At 34.6% G+C, this 24,311-nt stretch overlaps 2 protein-coding genes across 4 annotated transcripts; both read left to right on the top strand.

Annotated features, from left to right (window-relative positions):
* The first annotated feature begins 614 nt into the window (after nucleotides 1–614).
* On the top strand, nucleotides 615–5,200 carry LOC103456181 (G-type lectin S-receptor-like serine/threonine-protein kinase B120). 2 transcript variants are annotated; one of them, XM_029095320.2, is made up of 8 exons: nucleotides 615–1,182; nucleotides 1,430–2,182; nucleotides 3,215–3,325; nucleotides 3,413–3,657; nucleotides 3,782–3,992; nucleotides 4,100–4,337; nucleotides 4,479–4,629; nucleotides 4,713–5,200. In XM_029095320.2, the coding sequence occupies exons 1-8, from the start codon at nucleotides 771–773 to the stop codon at nucleotides 5,019–5,021; spliced, it is 2,430 nt and encodes an 809-aa protein (XP_028951153.2). In that variant the 5' UTR covers nucleotides 615–770; the 3' UTR covers nucleotides 5,022–5,200. The 2 variants fall into 2 exon arrangements, with proteins under 2 accessions (XP_028951153.2, XP_028951154.2); XM_029095321.2 differs by having other exon boundaries at nucleotides 3,416–3,657.
* Nucleotides 5,201–15,317: 10,117 nt separating this feature from the next.
* Nucleotides 15,318–17,087, top strand: LOC103456182 (RNA-binding protein involved in heterochromatin assembly dri1-like). Of its 2 annotated transcripts, none has more exons than XM_008395839.4 (4): nucleotides 15,318–15,544; nucleotides 15,740–16,161; nucleotides 16,405–16,525; nucleotides 16,780–17,087. In XM_008395839.4, exons 2-3 carry the CDS (start codon nucleotides 15,758–15,760, stop codon nucleotides 16,496–16,498), a joined length of 498 nt encoding a protein of 165 aa, XP_008394061.1. In that variant the 5' UTR covers nucleotides 15,318–15,544; nucleotides 15,740–15,757; the 3' UTR covers nucleotides 16,499–16,525; nucleotides 16,780–17,087. The 2 variants fall into 2 exon arrangements, with proteins under 2 accessions (XP_008394061.1, XP_008394062.1); XM_008395840.4 differs by having other exon boundaries at nucleotides 15,327–15,544; nucleotides 15,743–16,161.
* The last annotated feature ends 7,224 nt before the right edge of the window (nucleotides 17,088–24,311 follow it).

A 24,311-nucleotide genomic window follows, 5' to 3' on the forward strand; every position in this document is an offset into this window, starting at 1 on the left:
GATGATCTCAAAACTTAAACTATGTAACAATGATAAATAGAGTGATGAGCATTACTACCACTTGAAGGTGACGAGCAAAAACGCACCCTTCATAAAATGGCGTTTTACTGTAATGGCAGAAAACAACTATGTTTATGCACTATCGTACGAGTACTATACCTACCTATTCTCCTCTCCCAACAACTAACTATTTAACCTACTAGTATTATAACTTTACTCAAAAGTATATGCAGTAGTACTAGAGCTATACTCTTTTGAGTTTTAATTTTATTATTTAGTCGTACAGGGATTGAAAGATAAGAATTTTCTTAATTTGGTGAAAGTTAAGAATTATTCAATGTCTAAAGTTTAAGATGACTTTGAAAACATGTAGTTGTCAGTTTGTCACTATGTGAAGCGAATTATGTGTTCGATTCTTTGGCATGCAATTCTGTTGGATTCTATGTATCTTTAATATTTTTATCTTAAAAAAAAAAAAAAAAAAAACTGTAATTTTTTGGGTCAACTGGTTTGTACAAAACTGTAAGCCGGTTTTGTGGGTAATTTATTGACCAATATACATAAATATATATGTATTTCTAGTTCAATCTGGCTCAGAATATAGACAACCTCAAACAGTTGACAATGAAAATTATGAGGCTTCAGCTAGCTAAGCGTCTAGCTGGGTTTTCATTGTTGGATAGATCATAGCTGGATCTTCACCTAGATCTCTCTACTCTCTAGTTTCAAATAATCCATGATCAGATCTGCACCTTAATCTCTGTAAATTAATGGCCATGTTTCTTCCTCTTACAATTTTCTTGATCTCTTTCTCTTCCTTCTCTTCATCTCCATCTCTTGCAAAAGACACACTCACACCTGCAGACATGCTGACAGACAACCAAACCCTAGTCTCAGCCGGTGGAATTTTCGAGCTTGGCTTCTTCACCGAAACTATTTCGGGATATCACTACCTGGGAATTTGGTTCAAAGCTGATGCCACCAAGGTTGTCTGGGTTGGTAACCGCGATGTTGCTATATTGGATTCCTCCGGTGTGCTACAAATCCGGTCTGGGAATCTGCTTCTCTCTGACCGTCGACTAGTGCAAGTCATAGTCAACGCAGCAAATGTTGCCTCCTCACCCAACACAACTGCAACGCTTCTGGACACGGGAAATTTTGTGCTTAAAGAAGCAGATACAGGCACGGTCTGAGATTTTGATAGTATATCATTTCTATTTCCCCAATATTCCCCTTTTTAACATGTAGCCCTATTAGATACAACATTTGTTTTCATAGTATATCTCTTTCTTTTTATTGATCAACTGTTATTAACTTTAGTACTTTTATATGCCAAAATTCTATATATAATATTTTCAGACATTTTTGTGTTTTCAGACCCTCAGAGATTTTTGTTCGCATATCTAATACGTCGGATTTCTATCCGTAGGTACTGTTATATGGCAAAGTTTTGATGTACCAAGTGATACATATCTTCCTGGGATGGAACTAGGGTTGTTTGAACTAAACACAACCCAGCCAAGCTATAACATCCTTGTTTCTTGGGCAAGCCCCCAAAACCCAGCTCGCGGTCCCTTCACTTTAACCATGGACCGGATCAACTTCACAAAGCTTACTGTTTGGAGAGGAGATGGACGCCAGATGGATATCGCGTTCTGGGATGGACAACACCTAAGGTTTATTTTTGACAACACAACTGAAAATAATGACTACACTTTTAGGTACCAAACCATTGATGAAGAAGCTGCCTACTACACTTTTAGCAACAATAAGAAGTACGACCTCATATGGTTTGTCATGTCTTCAACTGGAAATTTGGACCAGTTTTTTTTGGCGAACGGGAATATTTGGTCTGTGAGTCATGGTTTGTGTGAGGACTCGAGCGGGGGTAATACTGGAAAATGTTTGGCGACTTTACCATCTATGTGTGACCATGGCGATGATTTTTCTGTGATGAATGGTTCGTTGCCATCTACGTCTAATAATGGATCCATTTATATGGGTACTAGTGATTGTGAAACTTTGTGCAAGAGCAATTGTTCTTGCACTGCATTTGTTGCGGTTCAGGATGGTCAACCAGTTTGTCAACTTTATTATCAGAGTAAGAAGGATCTTTTGAAGATTGTTGATGAGAAGGGCACTGGGATTATTTACATTCGTGGTGGTAGTACTTCTTCAAGTGGTAAGTAGAACTATTAATGTCTTAAATTTAACTGACCAAACCAAAAATCCCTTCTGTTTTGATTCGAGAGAGAGGTTGAGGGTTTTGACTCATTCCTTGTTCCGAAAAGAGAAGTGATTTCCACGTACATATTTTCTTCCTCGATATAGCTGTATTTATTTTCAGCCTTCTAAATTGAATAAATAAATAAAAATTTAGGAATAGGAACAAAATAAGGGTGTGCAAGATACAATCAAAAGTTTGGTTTTTTTTATTATATGATCTGTCATGTTATATTATTAGATTATCCCAGATTAATTATTCACATTAGTATAATAATAACAAGACAACTACTTTAAGTACAACAGGACATTCCTATACGTAGTATATGCTAGTTTGCAATAATTAATAAGGTAACATAAAAAAAATATATTAGTATATGCTTGGATCATGGTGACAACCAAATAGCGAATTTATATTCTTATCTTGGTGCATTGTTTAATCAACATGTAGTTTTATTCAGAAACGTATTAAGTACTTTGGAATTCTTTAGTTTTCTTGTTCGACTTTATGTAATTAATCAATGTATTTTAATGAAAAAAATATGCGAGACGACTATATATATCGATCATAATCACAATATATAACTTATATATTATTCTGAAAAGATATTCTTGTTCGATAGCGTATAGCTGCAGTTAAAGGTTGTAACTTGCATATAATATACACCTTCAAACAAAAATTTGTACATAATAATATACGCATGAAACGATTCCAGTATTATAAACAGACTTTGGAGGTAAATTATATCCTGCAAAATAGAAAGGTCTATTGGAGAGATCTCAAACTCGGTCAAGAAGACATTGATTTCAAAGGGTTTAGGAGACTAGTTGGTTAAGACAGTGTGTCAACCCGCTTGCACTCAAGTTCAAATCTCTCTCTTAGTAGATGGTGGGATTTAAGCAAATTTTTTTATTCCTTCAATTTTGTAACTTTTGTTAGTGTAATTTAACACTTACTAGCAAAATGTTGGCATTGTCTTTCACTTTTCAGATGGTAAAAAATTGAAACTCTGGCTGGCTATCGCAGTTCCTTTGGCTTTCCTCTTGATTCTTATGCCAATATCATTATGCTGCTATCTGCATTATGGAAATAGACTTCAAGGTTTGATCAGTTTATGTGATTGTAATTAGCTAGGTTGCATTGCTCAATGTCCGTAATGATTGACACTATTTTCCTACTTAATGTAAGCAGGAGATGAAGCAAGGAAACAAGAAGAGATTATCAATTCGGATCAAGTGAGATTAGTCCAAATTGGTTCCACCAACGTGTCACCAATTCAATATAACGAAGATAGAATTGTGAATATGATGGAATTAGGCAGGCAAAAGGATCAAGAACTACCCTTGTTTAGTTTTTCTACCATACAAACTGCGACCAATGACTTTGCCAAGGCTAATAAACTGGGTGAAGGTGGATTTGGCCCTGTTTATAAGGCAAGCCGTCAGTTAATACACAGCTTTACATAGCTAATCATAATTGTATTCGTCTTTGTCAAGATTAATTTTTTGAAACCTTCAGCGTGCTTGATTTTTATATAATGAAAATTATCAATTGCAGGGTTTGCTAGTGGATGGGAGGGAAATTGCAGTGAAAAGGTTGTCCGAAATTTCGAGGCAAGGTTTGGAGGAGTTCAAAAACGAAGTGTTAGTTATTTGTAAGCTTCAGCACAGGAATTTGGTTAGGCTTTTGGGATGCTGCATTGAAGGAGAAGAAAGTATATTAATTTATGAGTATATGCCCAACAAAAGCCTGGATTCTTTCATTTTTGGTTTGTGCAGTTTGATCTTTTAGCTATTTACATGTTCTATATATGTTTAATGTTGGTGTTATAATTTTTTCCGTATTTTCTCATTGATTTTGTTCGATTGAGTGCAGATTCAACCAAACGGAAGCTTTTGGATTGGAGAAAGCGCATGAACATTATTGAAGGGATTGCTCAAGGCATCCTGTATCTTCACAAATACTCAAGATTAAGGATCATTCACCGCGATTTAAAGACAAGCAATATTCTCTTGGATAGTGACATGAACCCTAAAATATCGGATTTTGGCATGGCAAGAATTTTCGCAGACAGTGACACTAAAGGAAAAACAAGCCGGGTTGTTGGTACATTGTAAGTTAAAGGTTTTGCTGCATGTTATTTTCCCAGAATTAACATAATGCTCATACACCACTATTGGTCTTGATATAAATGGTCTCTGTACCTTTTTCTTTAATTAATTCAGTTCCTAATGCATTTAACCTCTGATTTTAGTGGTTATATGTCTCCTGAGTATGCCATGGGCGGCCTCTTTTCCGAAAAATCAGATGTGTTTAGCTTTGGAGTGATCTTATTAGAGATCATAAGTGGCAAGAAGAACATTGCCTTCTTTGAGGCTGATGATCCATTAAACTTACTAGGCAATGTAAGTAAATTCTGTAAATGTGGCAATGTGTGTACTAATTTTTTTTTTATTTACAATTTTTGAAATTAGGCTGTGTATTTTAGGCCTGGAGCTTGTGGAAAGAAGGCAAGAGCAAGGAATTGATGGATTCGACATTGTCTGGTTCTTGTTCGAGTAATGAAGTTACCAGATGCATTCAGGTGGGTCTTTTGTGTGTGCAAGAAAGAGCTATGGATCGACCAAACATGTCGGATGTTGTTTCGATGCTAAGCAACGAAACATTTGCTCTGCCTCTTCCTAAAGAACCTGCATCTTGGAGTCAGCTAAGTTCCGCTGATGCAGATTCATCTTCAAGTAGGCAAAGACATCAATCTACAATAGATGTGACGACTTCAACAATACATGCTAGGTAGCAAAGGCTGCTGTTTGTTGTAGAGTTTAGTTCACTTGTATCAATGTTGTAATATATCATATACATATATGTTTATCAACATCCCGCCATGTTCGGGTGTCCATTGGTAGACAAATCCAATTGAGTGGAGACTGCATCTTTGCAGGCCAAAAATAAATTTATTTGATTGCTTTTTTTGAAGATTTTAGATAGACCGCCCAACGACTCTCTAATACCATATCGGTATTATCTTATTGTACAACTTGTACAGCATACATCAGTGCATGTGTGAGGGTTTAATCATAGTGCCATTAGAAGTGGAACATTTGCTAGATTGACATGTACATCTTATCACCTGCATAGTAGCGCATGTGTGAAATTTTGTCACGAAAGATTTCTACGCCATTTTGAAGTGGAATCATTTAATATTATGTAAAAAAAATTCACATTCAGATCATTGCAGGTGTAGACCATAACTTTACCACAAAAGGCTTTGGTGTCATTAAAAATGTAATCATTTATCTATACTATTATTAGGAAAACCCTCTTTGACAATCAAAAAATGTAAAATTTCCTTTATGCCCTTATCAATCTTGATAAATTGAATAATAAACATAAAAATTAAGGATAATATAGTAATTATACCAACTATTTTTAATCTGATTTTTTATATAAATTTTTTTATTTCTTATATTTACACAACGTTGCGTGTTGACTCCATCTAGTTATATGTATTGTAATTTTTTTTTGTCCATTTTCCAATTTGAGATTCTTGTATTCTTCAACATGACCTCTCACGCGAGACCATTGCATAGTTGCACACATGTGCAACTTATTCTACGTTGGTCATTTAAGTGCAACAGTAAGACAAGGTAGTAAACTCCATAGTTTCAGCAAGTCAAAGTAAATACTCAATTTGGATGCAGTCAATTAACATGCTTTGATATCATATTGTTTGGGCCCAAAATATCAGTTTGGGCCGAGTATAGAATTATTCTCGGCCCAGAAGGCCTTTTGACAGGGTTAGCAGGGATCGTTTAGTTCTGGATCGGTTAGGTCATGGGCTTCCAAACCTGGGTCGGTTAAGTCATGCTGCATGACGAATCCTGGTGCAATGAGGAGTCTCAGCAAGATTCATAACCCGGAAGTGAATCCAGCTCAATAAAGGACTAGGTTCACAATTATAGTGAAAATAGGACTGGTCGAGTTAGTGTTTGATCAGGAGAAGAAGTCCTAATCCGAGTAGGTTTTTAACTCAACCTTGAAGGTATCCAGTGCTATAAATAGAGGAGGATGTACATCGTTCGAGGCCCTTCCAATTCAACACACAACTGCCCTGCGCAAATTCTCTCAACAACTTTGAGATTTTTGTTTTCTCTTTTTGCTGACACATCTTCCGTTGGCATTAACAGCACTGTGAAAGCAACCGGTGATATCTTAAGTTGGCATAGATAGCTCTGTCGCCGTAGAATTAGCCGATCTCGCAGCATCTTCCGTTAACATCAACAACACTGCGGCGATGACGGTTGGTTACCTATCCAAGTCTCGGTCGAGAAGGATTTCCGAATCCTTATTGATTGAGGTCATCTCATTAGCCTTCTTGGCGAAGTGAGGTGTTACAGTTTACTGAGTTCGGCGCATTGCACGCCGAGTTATTTTATGATTGGATACTCTCAAGTGGGATTTAGAGTTTGACATTCAGACGGCCGAACCACGTTCACTATTAAGACTTATATTCGCTTTGAGTATTTGTGCCCTTACACTTTGGTGTCGATTCGGCGTGAGTTTACTCTGACGAATAACATCACTGTGACCGAATCCGACGATGACGATTCGTGAACTTCGTAAAAATAGTAGCCTTGTCTTCAGGTTCGAGAACCCAAGAGGCCGAGACGTCTTCATTCCTCGGTCGCAATCGTAAGACGCAGAAGTCAACCGCACACCCAACGCAACATCAACAAATTTACTCCTCGGCCGAGCTCGGCCAACGAGTTGGCACGCCCCGCATTCATCGAATGATGTAGTTAGCTTATAGATTACTCGGCCTGCGTGCCGCGTACGCTTGGTAGTTTTTAGGGTCAGCACATATATATCAAGATTTCACATAAATAGAATGTAATTTTTTTTACGATGGAATCAAGATTACAAACATTCACAAAAGTAAAATCTAGGCCGATGGCCGAGCTATGTAACTTGAAATCTAAATTAACTGGAAACGGAAAGAAAGTAGTAAAACTCTAGCAATGTTTAGGCCATGAAGGGCAAAATAATGCTACAAAAAGTCCATTGAGATCACTGAAGTTAGATTGAACTTAGTATAAAATATGTGCCATAGAGAGGAAATTAGGGTAGTTGAAATTGCACATCAACCGAATCATAGGCAGTTTTTGCTCCAAATGAAGACTTTGAAATTGTAGCTAAAGTGTAAGAAGACTTTGCTAAAGAGCAATTGAGTTTGTGTTGAAAAGCAGTTTAAGAATCACTCAAGATTTTGTTTAATCGTAGAAATTCAATTTCACAATAAAAGCTACGTAGAGCTCCTATATATGGCTGGTGTCTTCATCGAGACCTCTAAGTTCTAAGCTTCAATTTATTCATTATCATTGCACCAATTAGAGGTGACAAAACAGAGAGAATTTACGTAGCTTTGTGAGTTTAATGTCCCTCCTTTTTTTTTTGGAAGTTTTAACAAAACACTCCCGGTACTGTTCACTTTTAACGAAAAACCACATTTATACATTTCCTTGGTACTATTCACTATACCTTTAAAAATGGCTTTTCATTAAAAAGAATTTTTTTTTGGACTTTTCGTTAGTTTTCCTTATTTTTTTGTTTTGTGTATTTTTTTTTTCTTGAGAGGTAAGGTTTATGTAGCCACTTGACTAGGTGTAACTTATTGTCAAAAATGAATCCCACATTGATGAGAGGAGGGATCTTGCATGGTTATAAGTAAATTTGGCTATACTCTCCATATTACCAATCGGTTTTATAGTGTAACCTCAACTTTCTTCACTTTTTATATTATATTTCAATAAATTTCACTATCGCACCTTGAGGTTAATTTCTTCCAAAAAAATTATGTAGCTTGTTGAGTATTAACTCCTTTGATTGTTAGTACGTGTTTCGTGTTTTCAGAGCATGCCATGGATGGTCTTTTTCTGAAAAACCTGATCTGTTCATTTTTGCAGTGATCTCATTAGAGATAATAAGTGGCAAGAATAATACAGCTTTCTTTGAGATAGATCATTCTCTAAACTTACTTGGCAGAGTAAGCTAAATAAACCCCTCAACTCCATCTATATTTCCAATTACTTTCTATATATGTCAATGTATTTGTTGCTAATTAATTAGATTTGTGAAATTGATTGTTTTAGGCTGGGAGTTTTTGGAAAGAAGGCAAGAGCATGGAGTTGATGGATCCAACACTGGTTGCTTCTTGTTCAATTAGTGAAGTCATGAGAGAAATTCTGATGGGACTTTTGTGCGTGCAAGAAAGAGCCGTGGATCGACCAAGCATGTCCGATGTTGTTTTAATGCTAAGCATGAAACAATTGCTCTTCTCTTCCTAGAGAACCTGCATTTATGCAAATTCATCTTCAACCAGGCAACGACACAAGGCTAGAAATTTCAGAAGTAGACGGTAGTTAGGTAGCAATACTAGCAAATTCTAAGTATAGTTATTCTCATAACCAAAGTTCATTTACAACTGTCACTGTTGAGTGTTTTCTATCTTCGAGTTTATTTACCCTTAAAGCAAAAGAAAATGCACATTCTTTTTTTCTGGTGGGTTGAAATTCACCATGCAACATTCACATTTGACAAATTTATTGTGGAGAGGCAAATCCAAAGAGAAAATCCAACACTGGTTGCTTCTTTTCAAACATATTGTTAGAGAGGCAAATTTCACGACAGATGTGTTGACTTCTCTTGATCACTCCCTACAAATTAAATTTTTTTCATGTTTGGGACGCTGACTTCTCTTTCAACCTTCAATTTTTTGTTGTTTAGGTTTAGTTGTGATCGGAGTTTTGTATTGTAATTTCCTTTTTCTTAACGGAAAAGAAAAGATAACTAACACCATTAACACATCCTTGCCATTTTTCAAAAAGAAATTAACTTGGTAATACTTGGACTAAGGTTACTAAGGTTTTTCGAGAGCCTGTTAGCTTGGGTTAGAGTTTACATAATAATTGATCAGTCGTGAATTTGCAGTTTGGCAACACAGTTCCACTACAGTCCGTTGAATACTGAATTCATGATCATATTCTCCACTCTCAATGATATCTCCCACATTCCTATGATCAGTCTATCTGGTTTGGAAAATAGGACCAGACTAAAGAGGAAATTTTTGGTAGAAAATTTGGGGGATTTTGTATTTTGTTGTGTAACTAAATGTCCAAAGGCTTCTCTGTAGCAAAAGATGAAAGATATATGCAGATGGGCAAGGGTGGAAAACCGTGCAAAAGAAAGATGAAAGAGATGGACATTTAGGGGAGTCTAAGAGCATAATGTAAAAGATATTGGAGGACGAAAAAGTAAAAGAAAAGAGGTAACTTTTATCATTGTGTGAGAATGTCACACTCATCTCTACCACCTCACGTGCATGCAACCAAACACGCATTACGTAGACATATAAGATAAAAACAAATAAATATATTTTGTGGTATTATCGCTGTTATTTGAAGATAATGAATACTATAAGCAAGGTATAATCTGTAATGTACATGAATCAGTATATGTCTGCATGTAGTTCGGTAATTCCCAATTTCTCCCGTTTTAGTTGCATGCATGTCATATGTTAAAATTTGTACATCAATTCAGATAATTAGAAGGTTCGAAAATCTTATATTAACCAAGATAAGTTTGTCAAGAAGAAAACTTATGCTGATGGTCCGTGCCAATTTCAATACAAAATTCTACCAGTGTCAATGGCAATGCAAAATTTCATTTGTCAGTGCTAGTGCAACATTCTAATGTTAGTGTCAATATCAATTCAAGATTTCAATCCTAATATCAATGACAATGCAAAATTTCAATGTTAATCCACTGCCAATGCAAACTTCCAAGCAAACAGACAAACTGCTAATGCCAACTTCAAACAAACTTATCGCAATTAAAGGTGACATGAAGCATAAATAGCCATTATTTGTCCCAAACCAAACACCAACTTCAGTTTTGTGGTCAACAACCATCCTCGACCAGCATGAGCTTCTCATGTTTGTCCAACCAATTTTTCTTTTCTCCCTTCACAACTACTGCTCGAGAACTCCGTCACAGAAGAGTAACGACGAAGGCAATTAAGAAAACAAGAATTCATAATTTCAGCAAAAGAACACTAACATAAATAGTATACCAACCAACCCGTAAGAAAAAAAAAAGAACACCTAAGAAAACAAAACAAATGAAAATCTGACAAAAACGAACCACAAGAAAACTAACAACTATCAAACAAAATGAGAAGTGGAAGGGATGTGAGCGATACCAAACAATTGCAAGAGCAGATTGAACCCAAAGAGGATCAAGATTGAGCTCGCTCTAATACCATGATAACAAATCAAAGAACTAGAAAAGAAAAAAAAAAGAGAAATCAGGTTTCCATCCCTCTTTTTTCAACTCCATTGATTGAAACCTTATTTCTTTTCAATTTTTAATCAAGGTCCCTTGGTTTTAATAAACATCATTAATTATTTCAATAATAAAATATTTTACATATCAAGATAATTAAATTTTATTTCTAAATTATTCATTTAGAGCTAGAAACATTACATTTGATATATTTATATTTATGACTAAATTTTTTATCATATATTTTTATTTTTAGTTTGTACCCATTTTAATTTGCAACTTTTTTTTTTCCCAAATTGTGCCAATTTTCTATTCAGTTTTAGTTTGTACCCATATATTAATTTCTTTTTGTGTCCATATTTTTCAAACTTTTATTTTTACTCATAGTTTTTTACCTTTTATTTGTACCCATTTGTCTTTAAAAATGTACCACTTTGTTATATGCAAAATTTACCCCTTTTTTTTTTTTGTAAGTACCATCTCTTTTTTGCAAAATGTACCCATTGTTTTTTTTTTAAATATGAAATGTACCCATTATATAAAACGTATCACTTTTTTTTGTATAAAATGCACCAACTTTTTGTATGTAAAATGTATCGTATAAAAATTACCAATTTTTTGTATGTAAAATGTCATTAATATAAGTAATGACAAATCATGGGTTTTATTTAAGTATAATTTTTTTTATAAATATTTTCAATAAATTATAGATTTTATTTAAAATCTCATAAATATAAATAACTACAAATATCAAATTTTAATTTAAAAATTATAATAACCTACATAGAAATGCATTATTGCATTAATTTCAGAGACTTCAATCAAAAATCGAAAACCAACAAGGTTCTAATTAAAGAATGTTGATAAATAGGGACCGCATCCAAAGTCATCCAAAAAAAAATGGAAACTCTGAATCTTATTGTATGGACAAAAATAAAATGAAAAACACTACAAAATTGCCAAGATGACTATATATATATCCTAAAAAAAACTACATCTTGCAAGATTTAATTCCTACAAAGTTTCAAGAAGTGTACGTATTTATGGAGACTTAATCCTAAACCAGAAAGGAGAAACCAATCACAATCCTTATTATATTAGAAAATATAATACCTAAAATATCAATTCACCTTAACATATATAATAATAATATACCAAAATTGCTAACTTTTCCAACAGTTAGAAAATCTCTCATTTTGGCAATTATGGTGCATGATGCTAAGTCAATCAAGTGCGAGTCGAATCCAAAATTTGCCGACTTGCATAATCCTCTAATCTTTATATATAAAAAGAAATTTTTAGCTTGCATGCATGTGAAAGTTAGAAACTGGTCCAAAGTTATGGTTGCATCCATCACTTTTTTCTCCGTTGGCAGATAAGGGAAGAAGACAAAACTCAAAATGTATGAACTACTTGGACACAAACATCTTAACATGGCTTTGAATTGTTTACATTTTATTTAATTTAAAAGATTAAAAAGAGAAAGCGAAAAGAATATACGTTTGGGTGTATTGCATTGGGCTTGGCTTGGTCATGGTCATGCATGGAGGCATTTCCCAATGAGAGAATCGAATCAGTCCCCTCCTCCTTTCTTTTTGCTTTTTCACAGTTTGCTACAGCCTTCTTTACCATTCCCCAAGAAAAATGCCATGGTGAGTAATCTTGAATACTAATTCCATTTTATTTTTATTTCAATCCCCTTAATTATTCAAAGATTCAAAACAAAGATTGTGAGAGGAAAAGGAAAAAATGACAGTGAAAAAGCCATGCATATCAGTACTACTAGTGAGAAAAGAAAAAGAAAAGGATTAAAAGATGGTCAAATTTGAACCTCGAAGACTCCTCTTCCATCATCATCCATCAGCTTCGTCTATCTTTATCGAAACTCTTACCAATTAATTTCTCCTTTCTTTCTTTCTTTGATTTTGATCCTCCACTACTCCACGTTCTCTCAATTATTTATTAAAATTTGGACGTTCATCGTTTGAAGCTCCTTAGCCATGCAACAGCTTTTATGTTTGGCTTTGGTTATGTGCCTAGCTATGTCTTGGGCAACGGTGACATATCTTCTCTAATTTAGCGAAGCAGCTGACATGCACGAGTGTGATCATATTTTATGCATAAGAAGATTAGATCTAGTGATGAGTGAGGGTGATTCATGCGATACATGGATATAATATCCTGACTAATTTGTATGGAATATAATATTCTTTGTTATACAATTTTATTTTGATACTTTAAAAACGGAATATTATTAAGTGGAAGCCATGCAGATTTTATTTTGAAATATCCCAGACGGCTTAAGAAACCTATGAAACCCATGCCCAATCCTAATCCTAAAAATACCAATGAGTCAAGTAGTTAATATGTTGGTTAACTATATTCTAAAATACAAAAAAAAGCGTTATTGACGCATGTAAAGAATCATTGACATACAAAAGGAAATTCTGTAACTTCTTATGACCTAGGATAATGAGCTCATAAACTTAATTACTATTAGTACCGTATGATGAGGTCCATAAGGAGGATTCATCCGTTGGCTGGTAATTAGCTTATAACCCCATCATCTCACTAGCTTAGCTTATATATTTAGAGTTTGCCACGATTTGATTCCGATCACATGATCGTAATGAAGTAGTGGTCTTTGAGTAGATGCTACGTACACTAGCCCTAAGACATTAACCTTCTAACCAGAAAAGTAACTACTAGAACTTGAGAAGCTTCTGACCTTGTGTAGGTGAGTAATCCAAAAATACAAGACAAAATAATAGGCATCTCAATCAAAATTGGGTAAAATATACCCCAGAAAAAATAGAAGGGGGATCACATTTTATGATCACTGCATTTATATTTATACTAATTGATGTCTTAACAGATAACTTGTCCCTTTAATATCTAGGAAATTCAGCTTAGGTCACATACCTAAATTTACTCTTCATTTATCTCTAAATTGAAAATGACTTAATCCTAAAATATATAAATAAAAAATTGGCCTCAAGTGAAATATCCCTTTAATATTTGGGAGTAGGCCGTAGGGAGAAGAGAAAATATGTGGTAGTGTACCCTTTTGACATGGAGGAATAAAATTCGGTTTTTAAGTACAACGAAAGAATATTCAGAAAATATTGAAAAGCAACCACCATTTTTCCTTGTATAGTGACACCCTTAGGAAGATGGCGTGTTCTCAATTACATATATAAAAGCAGACTTGACCACTCCTTAGTTATGAATTGTGAGATAAGAATGAGAGTAGTGGGGTCGTTTCTCGCCCTAAGGTTTTTCGACGTGTGGGGGAATATTCATTTTCTCTGGCAAGAATACAATGAATTTTGTTCTTGCTTGTCCAATCCTGACTCAACAAGATTGTTGGCTTTGTTTGCTAATGAAGGTCCTAAATATATGAAATATATGGTCAAAAGAATTTTTTGTGGTTCATACAATAATTTTATGATATTGGCTGCACTGCTATGCTGTGTTTAGAGCTTACAATGCATACTATTTGCTTTTTGTGGGGACCTGACCTCTATATATATATATATATATGGTACAGCTAACTTAACAAAGTCAAATCAACAAATTTTTCCTTGCTCAATATGCTTTATAATTACATAACATTACAATTATACTTAAGTTTTTATAATATGTATGCTTAGATCTATGGCCTCTGAATGATTTAATTTAGTTAGTAGATGTAAACACACAATAATGATGGAGTTTTACTCTTAAGTTTCATCTCAATTCTCTAGACTTTGCATCTTATGGTTCCGTCGATAGATTTAAGGGAACTTTAACGAAAAGCACCCGGTACTGTTCACTTTAACGAAAAATCATATTTTTACACTAAAAAGTCAATCATGTTACTATTCACTTTACCCTTTATTTTGTCCTTATCATTAAAACTCAAAGTTTTCAAGCCTTTTTCATTAGTTTTCCTTAGATTTAATATACCGATTCACCACTCATCATTCCGGATTCACTAAAGGGGTTAGTTATTCTTTGATTATATATTTTAATACGGGTGGACAAATATATTATCATAGTAAATAATAAGGCGACATTTAAGCAGTAATCAATCTGATAGCTTATAGAGATTCATCATATCTCATATTGTTTTGCTAATTGACACTAAAACTATGTTGCTTATGGGCATGTTTGAAATGTGTTTCTCGCAATGTTTGACAAAAAAAGTTAAAAATGCTTCTGTGTTGCAAGAAAAACCTATTATGTGCTTCCTAAGAACTCGTTTGGGAAGCCTTTTTGAATGACTTAAAATGTTTTTAGAAAAAATGTTTCTAAAATCAATTGCTAGTAAAAATACAAGTTAATCTAGGAAAAACACTTGAAGTCCTTCTTGCAAGAAGCACATAACTGATACTTTTAGCTTGAAGCACTTTAAGAGTGCTTTTAGAACCCAATAACATTTTTTTTTAAAGCATTTTCATTCATTTAAAAACACTTCTTAAACAAGAACAAGTTGTTTCAAGAAATACTTGCATTTTAATAAATAAAAAAATTGTGTTTCCAAACGGACCCTACAGCTATGGGAATACAAAGTGGTTGGACAAAGAAGGGCAATTATGGAACTAACGAAAGAAATTTATAATGGATATGTTCCTGCATTTGCAACCTCTAGAAAGTAGAAACCCTAAAAAAACAGTAGTTAGAGCTTTGTCATCAAATTTAAAATTTTCTCTCTTTAGTATATTTAGAATCCCATTTCAATTTCTCTTTATCTCTTTTTTCTAATTTTAGTTTATTTTGTGTTATATTCCATTGTTCAAGGAAGGCAAAGTGATGAAGAGAATATCAAAAAAGAAAAACCACATACCTAAACCTCTACTGGGTGCAATCCACCACTCGGTTCTCGAGGCCCTTAAGCAAGTATAAAAACCTCCCCAACCCCATCACTTTAATCACCAAATTCCTCCATCACTAGTCTCATCTTCTTCAGGCATTTCTATTCAACTTTGTTTTCTTAAGGTGAGGCTTTTTTCAAATTTCAAGTTTACTCCTGGGCATTTGTAGGTTAGGTTACCGTGTCTATCATTTTGATAAATGATTTTTTTTAAGGAACCTGCTCGACACAATGAGTATATTTTATTGATATGAAAAATTGATACATGAAGTATTTCAGTTAACTAATACATTATTGTTTTGATCATGTCTGAAATCTAGAAGATCAAATAGAGAAAGATGAGCAGGCCAGGAGATTGGAACTGTAGGTCATGCAACCATCTCAACTTCCAAAGGAGGGACTCGTGCCACAGGTGTGGGGATCCAAAAAGTGGGGAGAGAGTTGAGTATGGAAGTTTTGGTGGTGGAAGAGGTGGAGGTGGCGGTGGCTCGTTTGGATTCACCACTGGTCCAGATGTCCGCCCCGGTGACTGGTACTGCACCATTGGCAACTGTGGAGCTCACAACTTTGCCAGCCGCTCCAGTTGCTTCAAGTGTGGTGCGTCTAAGGACGAATTGTCAAGTGGCGGGGGCGGTGGTTTTGAGGGCGACATGCCTAGGTCACTGAGAGGGTTTGGCTTTGGCAGCAGTGGAAGTAGCTCTGGTCGCTCCGGATGGAAATCTGGAGACTGGATTTGCACAAGGTAAATTTGCAAATTTTATCGTTATATTTTACTTATCAAAATCGCTCACAAAATATTGTTGGCTGAAAAGTTGGGTATTGGCCCAACGGTTGCTTCTCTTCGAGTGAAGCATTGCAGCTATTAGGTTCAATAATATATAATAACATGTACGTGCAGCAATATTACGCCCATATATTTTTTCGTGTTTGACACCACTTTACCATGTCATGAAAATAATGGTAATTGTTCAATTAAATGACACAGGTCAGGGTGCAATGAGCACAACTTCGCTAGCAGAACAGAATGTTTCAGATGCAATGCTCCAAGAGACTCCAACGATGACAAGTCTCCATTTTAATTCCTCCCAGAATTTTCATGCTTTACGGTGAGTATATATGCACATACCTGAATGTATATGTTATCTTTTAAGTAAAATAGATGACTAAGCAATATTAGCTTGTATATGTTATTTTTTAAGTAAAATAAATGACTAAGTGATATTAGCTCTTTGAAGTAGAATACCGCAAGAAACAGAGCGTTCCTCCTCGAACCCGAAAGCAAATCATTCTGCACTCTGTTGGGAGCTATTAATAACTTTTTTTAACCAATATATAAATGTGTGATTCTCATCTTGTTCAGGCACTGCTGTACTTTGCTGAAGGAACTGAGAGAAGAAACATGATTCCCATATGATGACTTGAACTACCTAGCTAGCCCCTATTGTGTGCCAGATGATCACCCTCTATATTTTTTTTCCTCTTTCAATTCCCTTTTCCTTCCCCCACATTTCTTTCCATTGTCTGGATATTTATCCTTTTTAGGGAGCTTAAGTTGAATTATGATGTACTTTAACTAAGCTAAATCATGTGGCATTTTGTGAGCTTTCTTATGATATGATACGCATGTAGTTTTCTGGTACTATTAATCTAATTAATTGTCTCTTGTTATCTTGGAGGACTGAAGTATCACTGCTCAAGATATTTTTTAGTGTGTCCGGAAACATGGGATGGTACATCTAGAAATACTTGTATTAAAAAATTAGCAACTTAAAAAAAAAATTCTTCTACTTATATAATAACACGTAGTGTACTACCACTGTGTTCTAGGCACTGTGAAACATTCTCTCTCTACTCGCTGCAAGTATTTGATTGATTAATTACTTTCAGATATTGATTTACACAGAGAGAGACAGAGAGAGAGAGAGAGAGGATACATATGCAGATTGAAGGAAGACGCTCCATCCCGAGTATCAAGAATGCTTTTATCTTAAGAGTGGTCCAAGGAATATTTGAGAACTTAAAGAATTGTAAACGAGTATCCAGAACATGCATACATATATCTGCAAAGGCAAGCAAATTAATATAACCAAAGGACCCAAAAAAAAAAAAGAAAAGAAAGCAAGCAAATATATATGTACCGAAGGAACTGTTCACATCGTGCATGGACGGATGGACCATAAATAATCTTATCTTTTGGTGAAACCAACGCTCCGACGCGAGTGATTCCATATCTTCTATAGAAACCCTAATTAAGGGATTATTAGGGGTGCAAGTTGAACGCATCATTTTGTGCCACACGTGTATAGAAACCCTATAATTAAGGGATTATTAGTTGAAAGCGTCATTCAAACTCCATTTCTTTCTTTTATCTAAAATCATCGTGCATGCGTGTTTTGATACACTACAAGAAACATGAGCAACAATTACCTAGTTATTTGGTTGCGATTGCTGGATTAAAAATGATGTACAAATGAAAACATGGTGACAAAGGCTAAAAAATATATGGTGTAATACATTAATCACCATTATGGTGTAGTCATCGATGAAAGTTGAATGCATCATTTTGTGCCTAACACATACATATATATAGAAACCCTAATTAAGGGGTTTTTAAGTTTAGGGATCACTTATTGCAAATTAAGGTGAAGGTTAAAGGAATAATTCTATATTTTTACTCCACATGTAGCTGATTGATTAATCAGTCCGAGCTCTTAATTACCACTCATAAAGTTCATATATAGGGCCCTGGTGAACCAGTGAACTCCGGTTTCAGGGTTGCCTCTTAAAGTACTCATGTAACAAAACAAGCAAGGACTTGACCATCTTCAATTTAATCATTAATTATGTGCGTGACTCAATAACATTTAGTAGTTTTGCAGTTAGCATTTTATATTGTACCATGAGATTAAACTCATGCAAGATACCAGGGTAATTTTATTTTGTTAGCTTGATATACATTTGAGACATAGTAGTTGTTTAACACGGTATTAGAACCAAAGTCTAGTTCTAGAATTTAGGGTTTGAAACCCCCAATAGGCCCCATCTCCCATACATATTTTATGTTACGTAAGTTTCCATGCATATATTTATCGCTCCTTTGAAACCCCCAATAGGCCCCCAATAGGCCTATTGGGGTTTAAAACCCCCAATAGGCCCCATCTCCCATACATATTTTATGTTACATAAGTTTCCATGCATATATTTATCGCTCCTTTGAGGAAAGATGTTAGCTTGATATTCATTGTCAACTCATTCTCTAAAAACCATTTGAATTTTGAAACATAATTATGAGGTAGCGGGTGGTGTTAGAGTGACCACATCTTTTAAAACCATATTTTGTATACCACACAATGTAGGGGTAAATGATTGTATTCATTCTTTAAATTATCAAATTAATGAATCCAATCGTCAACTAAAACATCATGTGGTTTACATAAGATTTAAAACAATGATCCCTTTAGCATTTTCCTTAGCAATAAAAAAAAATAATTCAGGAGCTTCTAGTTTCAGCGACAAACCATATTATTACAGTCAAATTTTAATTGTGAGCATTATAATGCTAATAACCCAGTTGAGATAATATTCTATGATGGCCATGTTTGGTCCTTGCAATCATTCTGGGTGAGTTTGAGACATATGTGTGATGAAATAAAAGATGACCAATAGTAAGTCCGCTGAGTTCATAACAAAATATCAATATAATGAAATAATCATTCGGTTCTTTGATTAACGGGTGGGGTTAACTTTGACAATATCTAATGAACTTCCGAAACAAAGATGTATCTAAATCAACATATCTCTATATTTTAATTTAAAGCATATATAACTCACATAGGATTCCAAAACTTTTTAGCAAACACCTTTCATGGGTTCCTTCATTGACCTCATGGGAGAAGTGCAAAAAATGCAAGTTTTATTGGTCAAAAAGTAACCACACATTGATTAATGTCTGCTACTACACTCCATGATTTAGCTTTTAGCAAGATTCTTTGTTTCACTTTAAGATCAGCTTTATGTTACTTCATATATATGCTTTGTTGATTTTAGTGAACTAGTCATGAAGTACCTCCTTGCATGCATATTCAATCATATCAACTACGCGGTCCATATTGCTTATTGAGGCTTTCCTGCATGCCGTTCTCAGTAAGTATGTTCCATCATAGTTTTGGGTACTTTGTCTTATTATATATGTATATATGTATAGTATACAATATATTTTTTTATCACGGATCATATGACATACATGAATTTTTACAAAAGGAGAAAATATACGAATTAATATATAGAAGAGAGATGACCAACTATAATAAAGTACTTAACAAAATCACCCATTAAATTGTCATATAAGGTTGTTGAATATCATTACAATATATTTGATCGCTAGTAAGTGATTATACTAAGTACATAAATGTATTGTGACCAAATCCAATAAATGAAAGTATTTTTTGCACGTATTCAACCTTGCATGTATCTTTCTTTTTTATTTCAAAATAGTCACTGTAACATCCCACATCGACCAACAGAGAGGGGGTGATGTGCCTTATATGTACATGCTCCCCTCCCTATAGCACGAGGCCTTTTGGAACTCACTAGCTTCGGATTCCATCGGAACTCCGAAGTTAAGTGAGTTTGGGCGAGAGTAATCCTAGGATGGGTGACCCATTGGGAAGTTCTCGTGTGGGTTCCCAGAGACAAAATCGTGAGGGTGTGGCCGGGGCCCAAAGCGGACAATATCGTGCTACGGCGGAGTCAAGTCTGGGATGTAACATAATGGTATTAGAGCCACTTTGCCGTGTGGTGCGAGTGTGCCAACAAGGACGTCGGACCCTTAAGGGGGTGGATTGTAACATCCCACATCGACCAACAGAGGGGGGATGATGTGCCTTATATGTACATGCTCCCCTTCCTATAGCACGAGACCTTTTGGGAACTCACTGGCTTCGGGTTCCATCGGAACTCCGAAGTTAAGCAAGTTCGAGCGAGAGCATTCCTATTTTGGGAACTCACTGGCTTCGTGGCATTCCTAGGATGGATGACCCATTGGGAAGTTTTCGTGTGAGTTCCCAGAAACAAAATCGTGAGGGCATGGCCGGTCTCAAAGTGGACAATATCATGCTACAGCGAAGCCGATTTGGCTAGTGAGTTCCCAAAAGACCTCGTGCTATAGGAGGTGGGCATGTACATATAAGACACATCACCCCCTCTCCGTTGGTCGATGTAGGATGTTACAGTCACAGTTATTTATGTCCATCTTTTTCATGTATTTTTATATTTTAAGTTCTTTTTAATTGGAGAGATAAGATTTATGCTCTCGTTAACTATGTGTGTGGATGCAAATTTCTTCCTCATTCTTCTTGGACAAAATTGCACCTACAAAACAATCAACACCTTAGGGTTAAGGTCAAGAGCCTCATGCGCCCACAATGAATAGAGGGCCTTGGCCGAAGAACCTCTGATGCCAAAGTTAGAATTTAGAGAGAAAAGTGTTTAGAGAGTTTTTGGAGTTTTGCCAGAGTGTTGGAAGTGAATTTTGGAGAAGAAAATGAGGTTTTTATAGGAGAGGGTGGCCGGTCCCCTTTGGAGAAAAGGTGCCCGGCCCTTGGATGTTTTTTAGGGTGTAACTTATGGTTTAATGTGTGATTTAATGGATTAATAAGGCAATTAATCCATTAATTGGTTAATCAACACATTTTTGGAATAAATATTTTGGGGGTTATGTGATTTATGTGGAATATTTTGTAAGTTATGGAATGATTACCTTGTGGAAGGCGTTTGTTGCGCCGGACTATCTCGGACTGGACTAGCTTCAAGGACTAAGCTGGACTGGCTTAAACTAGACTAAGCTGGACTAACTTAGTGAAGCGTTTGACGCAGTGTTGGACTAAGAAGCTGGATAATAACAAATTCTAATATTATATTATTTAATATATAAATTATTAATATTTTATTATGATCTAGGTGACCGGAGATGACGAGGAGTCTATCGAGAGTGGTTGTTGAGCATGACGAGGACGAGAGATGATAGTCGTAGCTAGTCCCATGGTTATTGGGGGGTCTCGCTAAGACCTCTTAGTGAAGGGTTTTGTCTATGCTAGTTCCCTTTAGTCTCATTAATGTTAGTCCCAGCATGGAACAAACACAGTATTGGACTAACAGCTAGTCAAATCCAGTCCAGTCCCACTTAATGAGGGCAAACAAACACCCCTATAGGATGAGGATTGATGAGAATATCTTTGAATTGGTTACCTATTTTGGGCACTTTTGACTTGGTTGAGGGATGATTGCCCGCTGCTCGCGAATAGGAATCCCGATATGTCTCAAGGGTATTTTTGTTCTCTTTTATCCAAAATCTACGTGTCGCCTTGTGATTATTTTTGGCTCCACAGTGTGTAATTTTTTATGAGGCAATTAGATCCAGCTATCCAGGTCCAAAAATTCAAGTTGTTTCTTAAATTGAGTCTGATTCTTGTAGCATACCTATATAATAAGCAGACTACACAATTGTCCAAGTGAAATATATTTAAGATATAATTCAATACAACTAATTATGAAATGGTAGATTACAAGCAAAAAATATCTATAATATAGGTAGCTACATAAAAACAATTTATACTTGAGATATAAGTAAATTATCGACAAAAAATATTATGATATAGGTAAATTAAATAAGTAAAAAGACTGAATGCAACATAATTAAAGAGATTTAATTCTTACGATTTAGGGTATTACAATTCTCTAAAATTTTCAGTCTTATGACAAACTTAACAAAAAGATAATAATCATTGGACATATTTTTAAAAAATGGTCTATTGTTAATAATAGCTGCGAAATTAATTTTACATTGTACTTATCCTTTTTTAATTCAATACAACTTCTCCTCGTACCAACTAGTAAGGCCGGCCCTAGAGGTAGCTGAACCGTAGTCGAAGTAGGCGTCTAGGTCCCCCACTTTAGAAGTGGTCGTCACATTTTTTTTTTAAAAGTATGTATGTATATATATATATATATATATATATATATATATATTTTTTTTTTTTTTTAACAATTCAAATTCAATAAAATATCAAAAAATAAAATCATAGGCAATTGAAAAAAAAAATTAGTTGAAAAATTAGATTATGTAAACTTAATTAGTACATTTACGTCTAAAAATGTGAGAAGTGTAAAATTTAAGTAATGTTTATATGCATTTTTATATTAATTTTTAGTGATATTTGATGTAAAACTAGACTCTCTCTTTTTTTTATGTATTTATTGAAATTTTTTTATACACATCAATGTACAAAGAGTCGAAGGTCAAAGAATTACAGGACCCACTTCAAGGACTGCCTAAGGCCCCAAATTCTCAAGGTTTGCCCTGCCAACTAGCTAGGTTTTCTTAAAAAAAGCATGCATATGATTAACTTGGCAAGTTACTTAAAAACACACAACATATCGTTTAGAACTTTTGATCATTCAATTCGAAATACAATTTACAATTTTTTTTTTTGGAAAATACAAGTTACAAATTTTTCTGCCATTGTGAATTACTAATAAATGTCATGACATGTACTTAGTTGTTTCAGATAAATGAGATTCAAAAGTCAGATGAAGATTATTATTTTAAAAAATAAGTTTGGATTGCCACTTAGTACTACGGGCTCGTGTGATATTACTCTTCGCTTAGAAGTGAGAAGTTTAAGATTTGAATCTCGTGGATGGCGAATTCAATATCAAATTAGGCTGCCCATTGTGTGACTTAGCCGAACTCTCCCTACCCCTAGTGTAAAAATATTGATGTACTAAAAAAAAAAAAAAGTTTTGCTTTGGTGGTTACATGTAAATTATTGAAAGAAAAAGGAAAAGAGCATCAAACGCTCATCCTATCATAATAAAGAATCGAAACAAACAATCAAGAATCTCAGTCAAAATGCATAAACCCAGCTCTCTTTAATTTCCAGCTATAATTTAGTTAAACCATGATCAGCTGCAACATGTTTCTTTTCATAAACATGCGCAGTTGAAACTACCAGCTTTCTTAAAATTTTAGCTTAATTGAAAAGGAAGGAAATCAAGTCTTTAAACACATTCAAAAATTAAAAGCTCAAATTTTAACCACTACAGTATAGATTATTTCCCATTCCAACATGGACAACACTTTAAAGACTCATGCGTATGAAAGAAGAACATGAACCTCTTTTAACATGATTTTAAATTCCAATTGGGTCCCAAAAACAATCAAAGACCAGACACTTCATCCAATTAAGTACAATAGTTGAAAACTATCTAGACTGTGATAGTCAATGGTAGTAAAACAAGGGCACTTTTTATCCATTACAATGGATATGAAAATTGGCTTTTTAAAGGGTTTTACTTTTTGTAAGGGGCTTTTTGATAGAGGTCAAAAAATACAGATTTTTTTTTTGTTATTTTTTAAAAATTTTTTAGGATTGAGTCTAGGTATTCAATGAGAGCTGCTAGTCACAACATTATATTAGTTTAGATTTGAATGTTTAAAATATTTGACGATTTAATAAAGCAAAACCAACTTAAAATCTATGAAACATTAGAAAACTTATTTTCTTATTTTGCTTTATTAAGCTGTCAAATATTTTAAGCATGTGGATATAAACTAATATGATATTGTGACTAATATGCAATTGGTCCTCACATATTACCCACTGTTATTACTAAAAACATTTTGAAATGCTATTCCCTAACAACTAAGTCTCTTCCGACGATAATCTACCGCAAATGAATGACCCTCCAAATATGTTGTTGACGTGTGATTATACACTTCAATAACTACCATCAATATCCAATCATCATAAGTTGCTAGCTTCTTACCCTTTAATTGAAAAATTGAAAATGACATCCACATTTTCCAGAATTCCTTCTATACTTATACTTTGT

Source organism: Malus domestica, chromosome 15 (assembly GCF_042453785.1).
Source record: "Malus domestica chromosome 15, GDT2T_hap1".
NCBI classification, from domain to species: domain Eukaryota; kingdom Viridiplantae; phylum Streptophyta; class Magnoliopsida; order Rosales; family Rosaceae; genus Malus; species Malus domestica.

Bases quoted from the DNA above. Each gene is read 5' to 3' on its own strand.
- LOC103456181 (XM_029095320.2), top strand. From the start codon at position 771: ATGGCCATGTTTCTTCCTCTTACAATTTTCTTGATCTCTTTCTCTTCC. The intron at 1,183-1,429 runs GCACGGTCTGAG...TTCTATCCGTAG, and splicing joins GCTTAAAGAAGCAGATACAG to GTACTGTTATATGGCAAAGT. The intron at 4,338-4,478 runs GTAAGTTAAAGG...CTCTGATTTTAG, and splicing joins AGCCGGGTTGTTGGTACATT to TGGTTATATGTCTCCTGAGT.
- LOC103456182 (XM_008395839.4), top strand. From the start codon at position 15,758: ATGAGCAGGCCAGGAGATTGGAACTGTAGGTCATGCAACCATCTCAAC. The intron at 16,162-16,404 runs GTAAATTTGCAA...TAAATGACACAG, and splicing joins GGAGACTGGATTTGCACAAG to GTCAGGGTGCAATGAGCACA.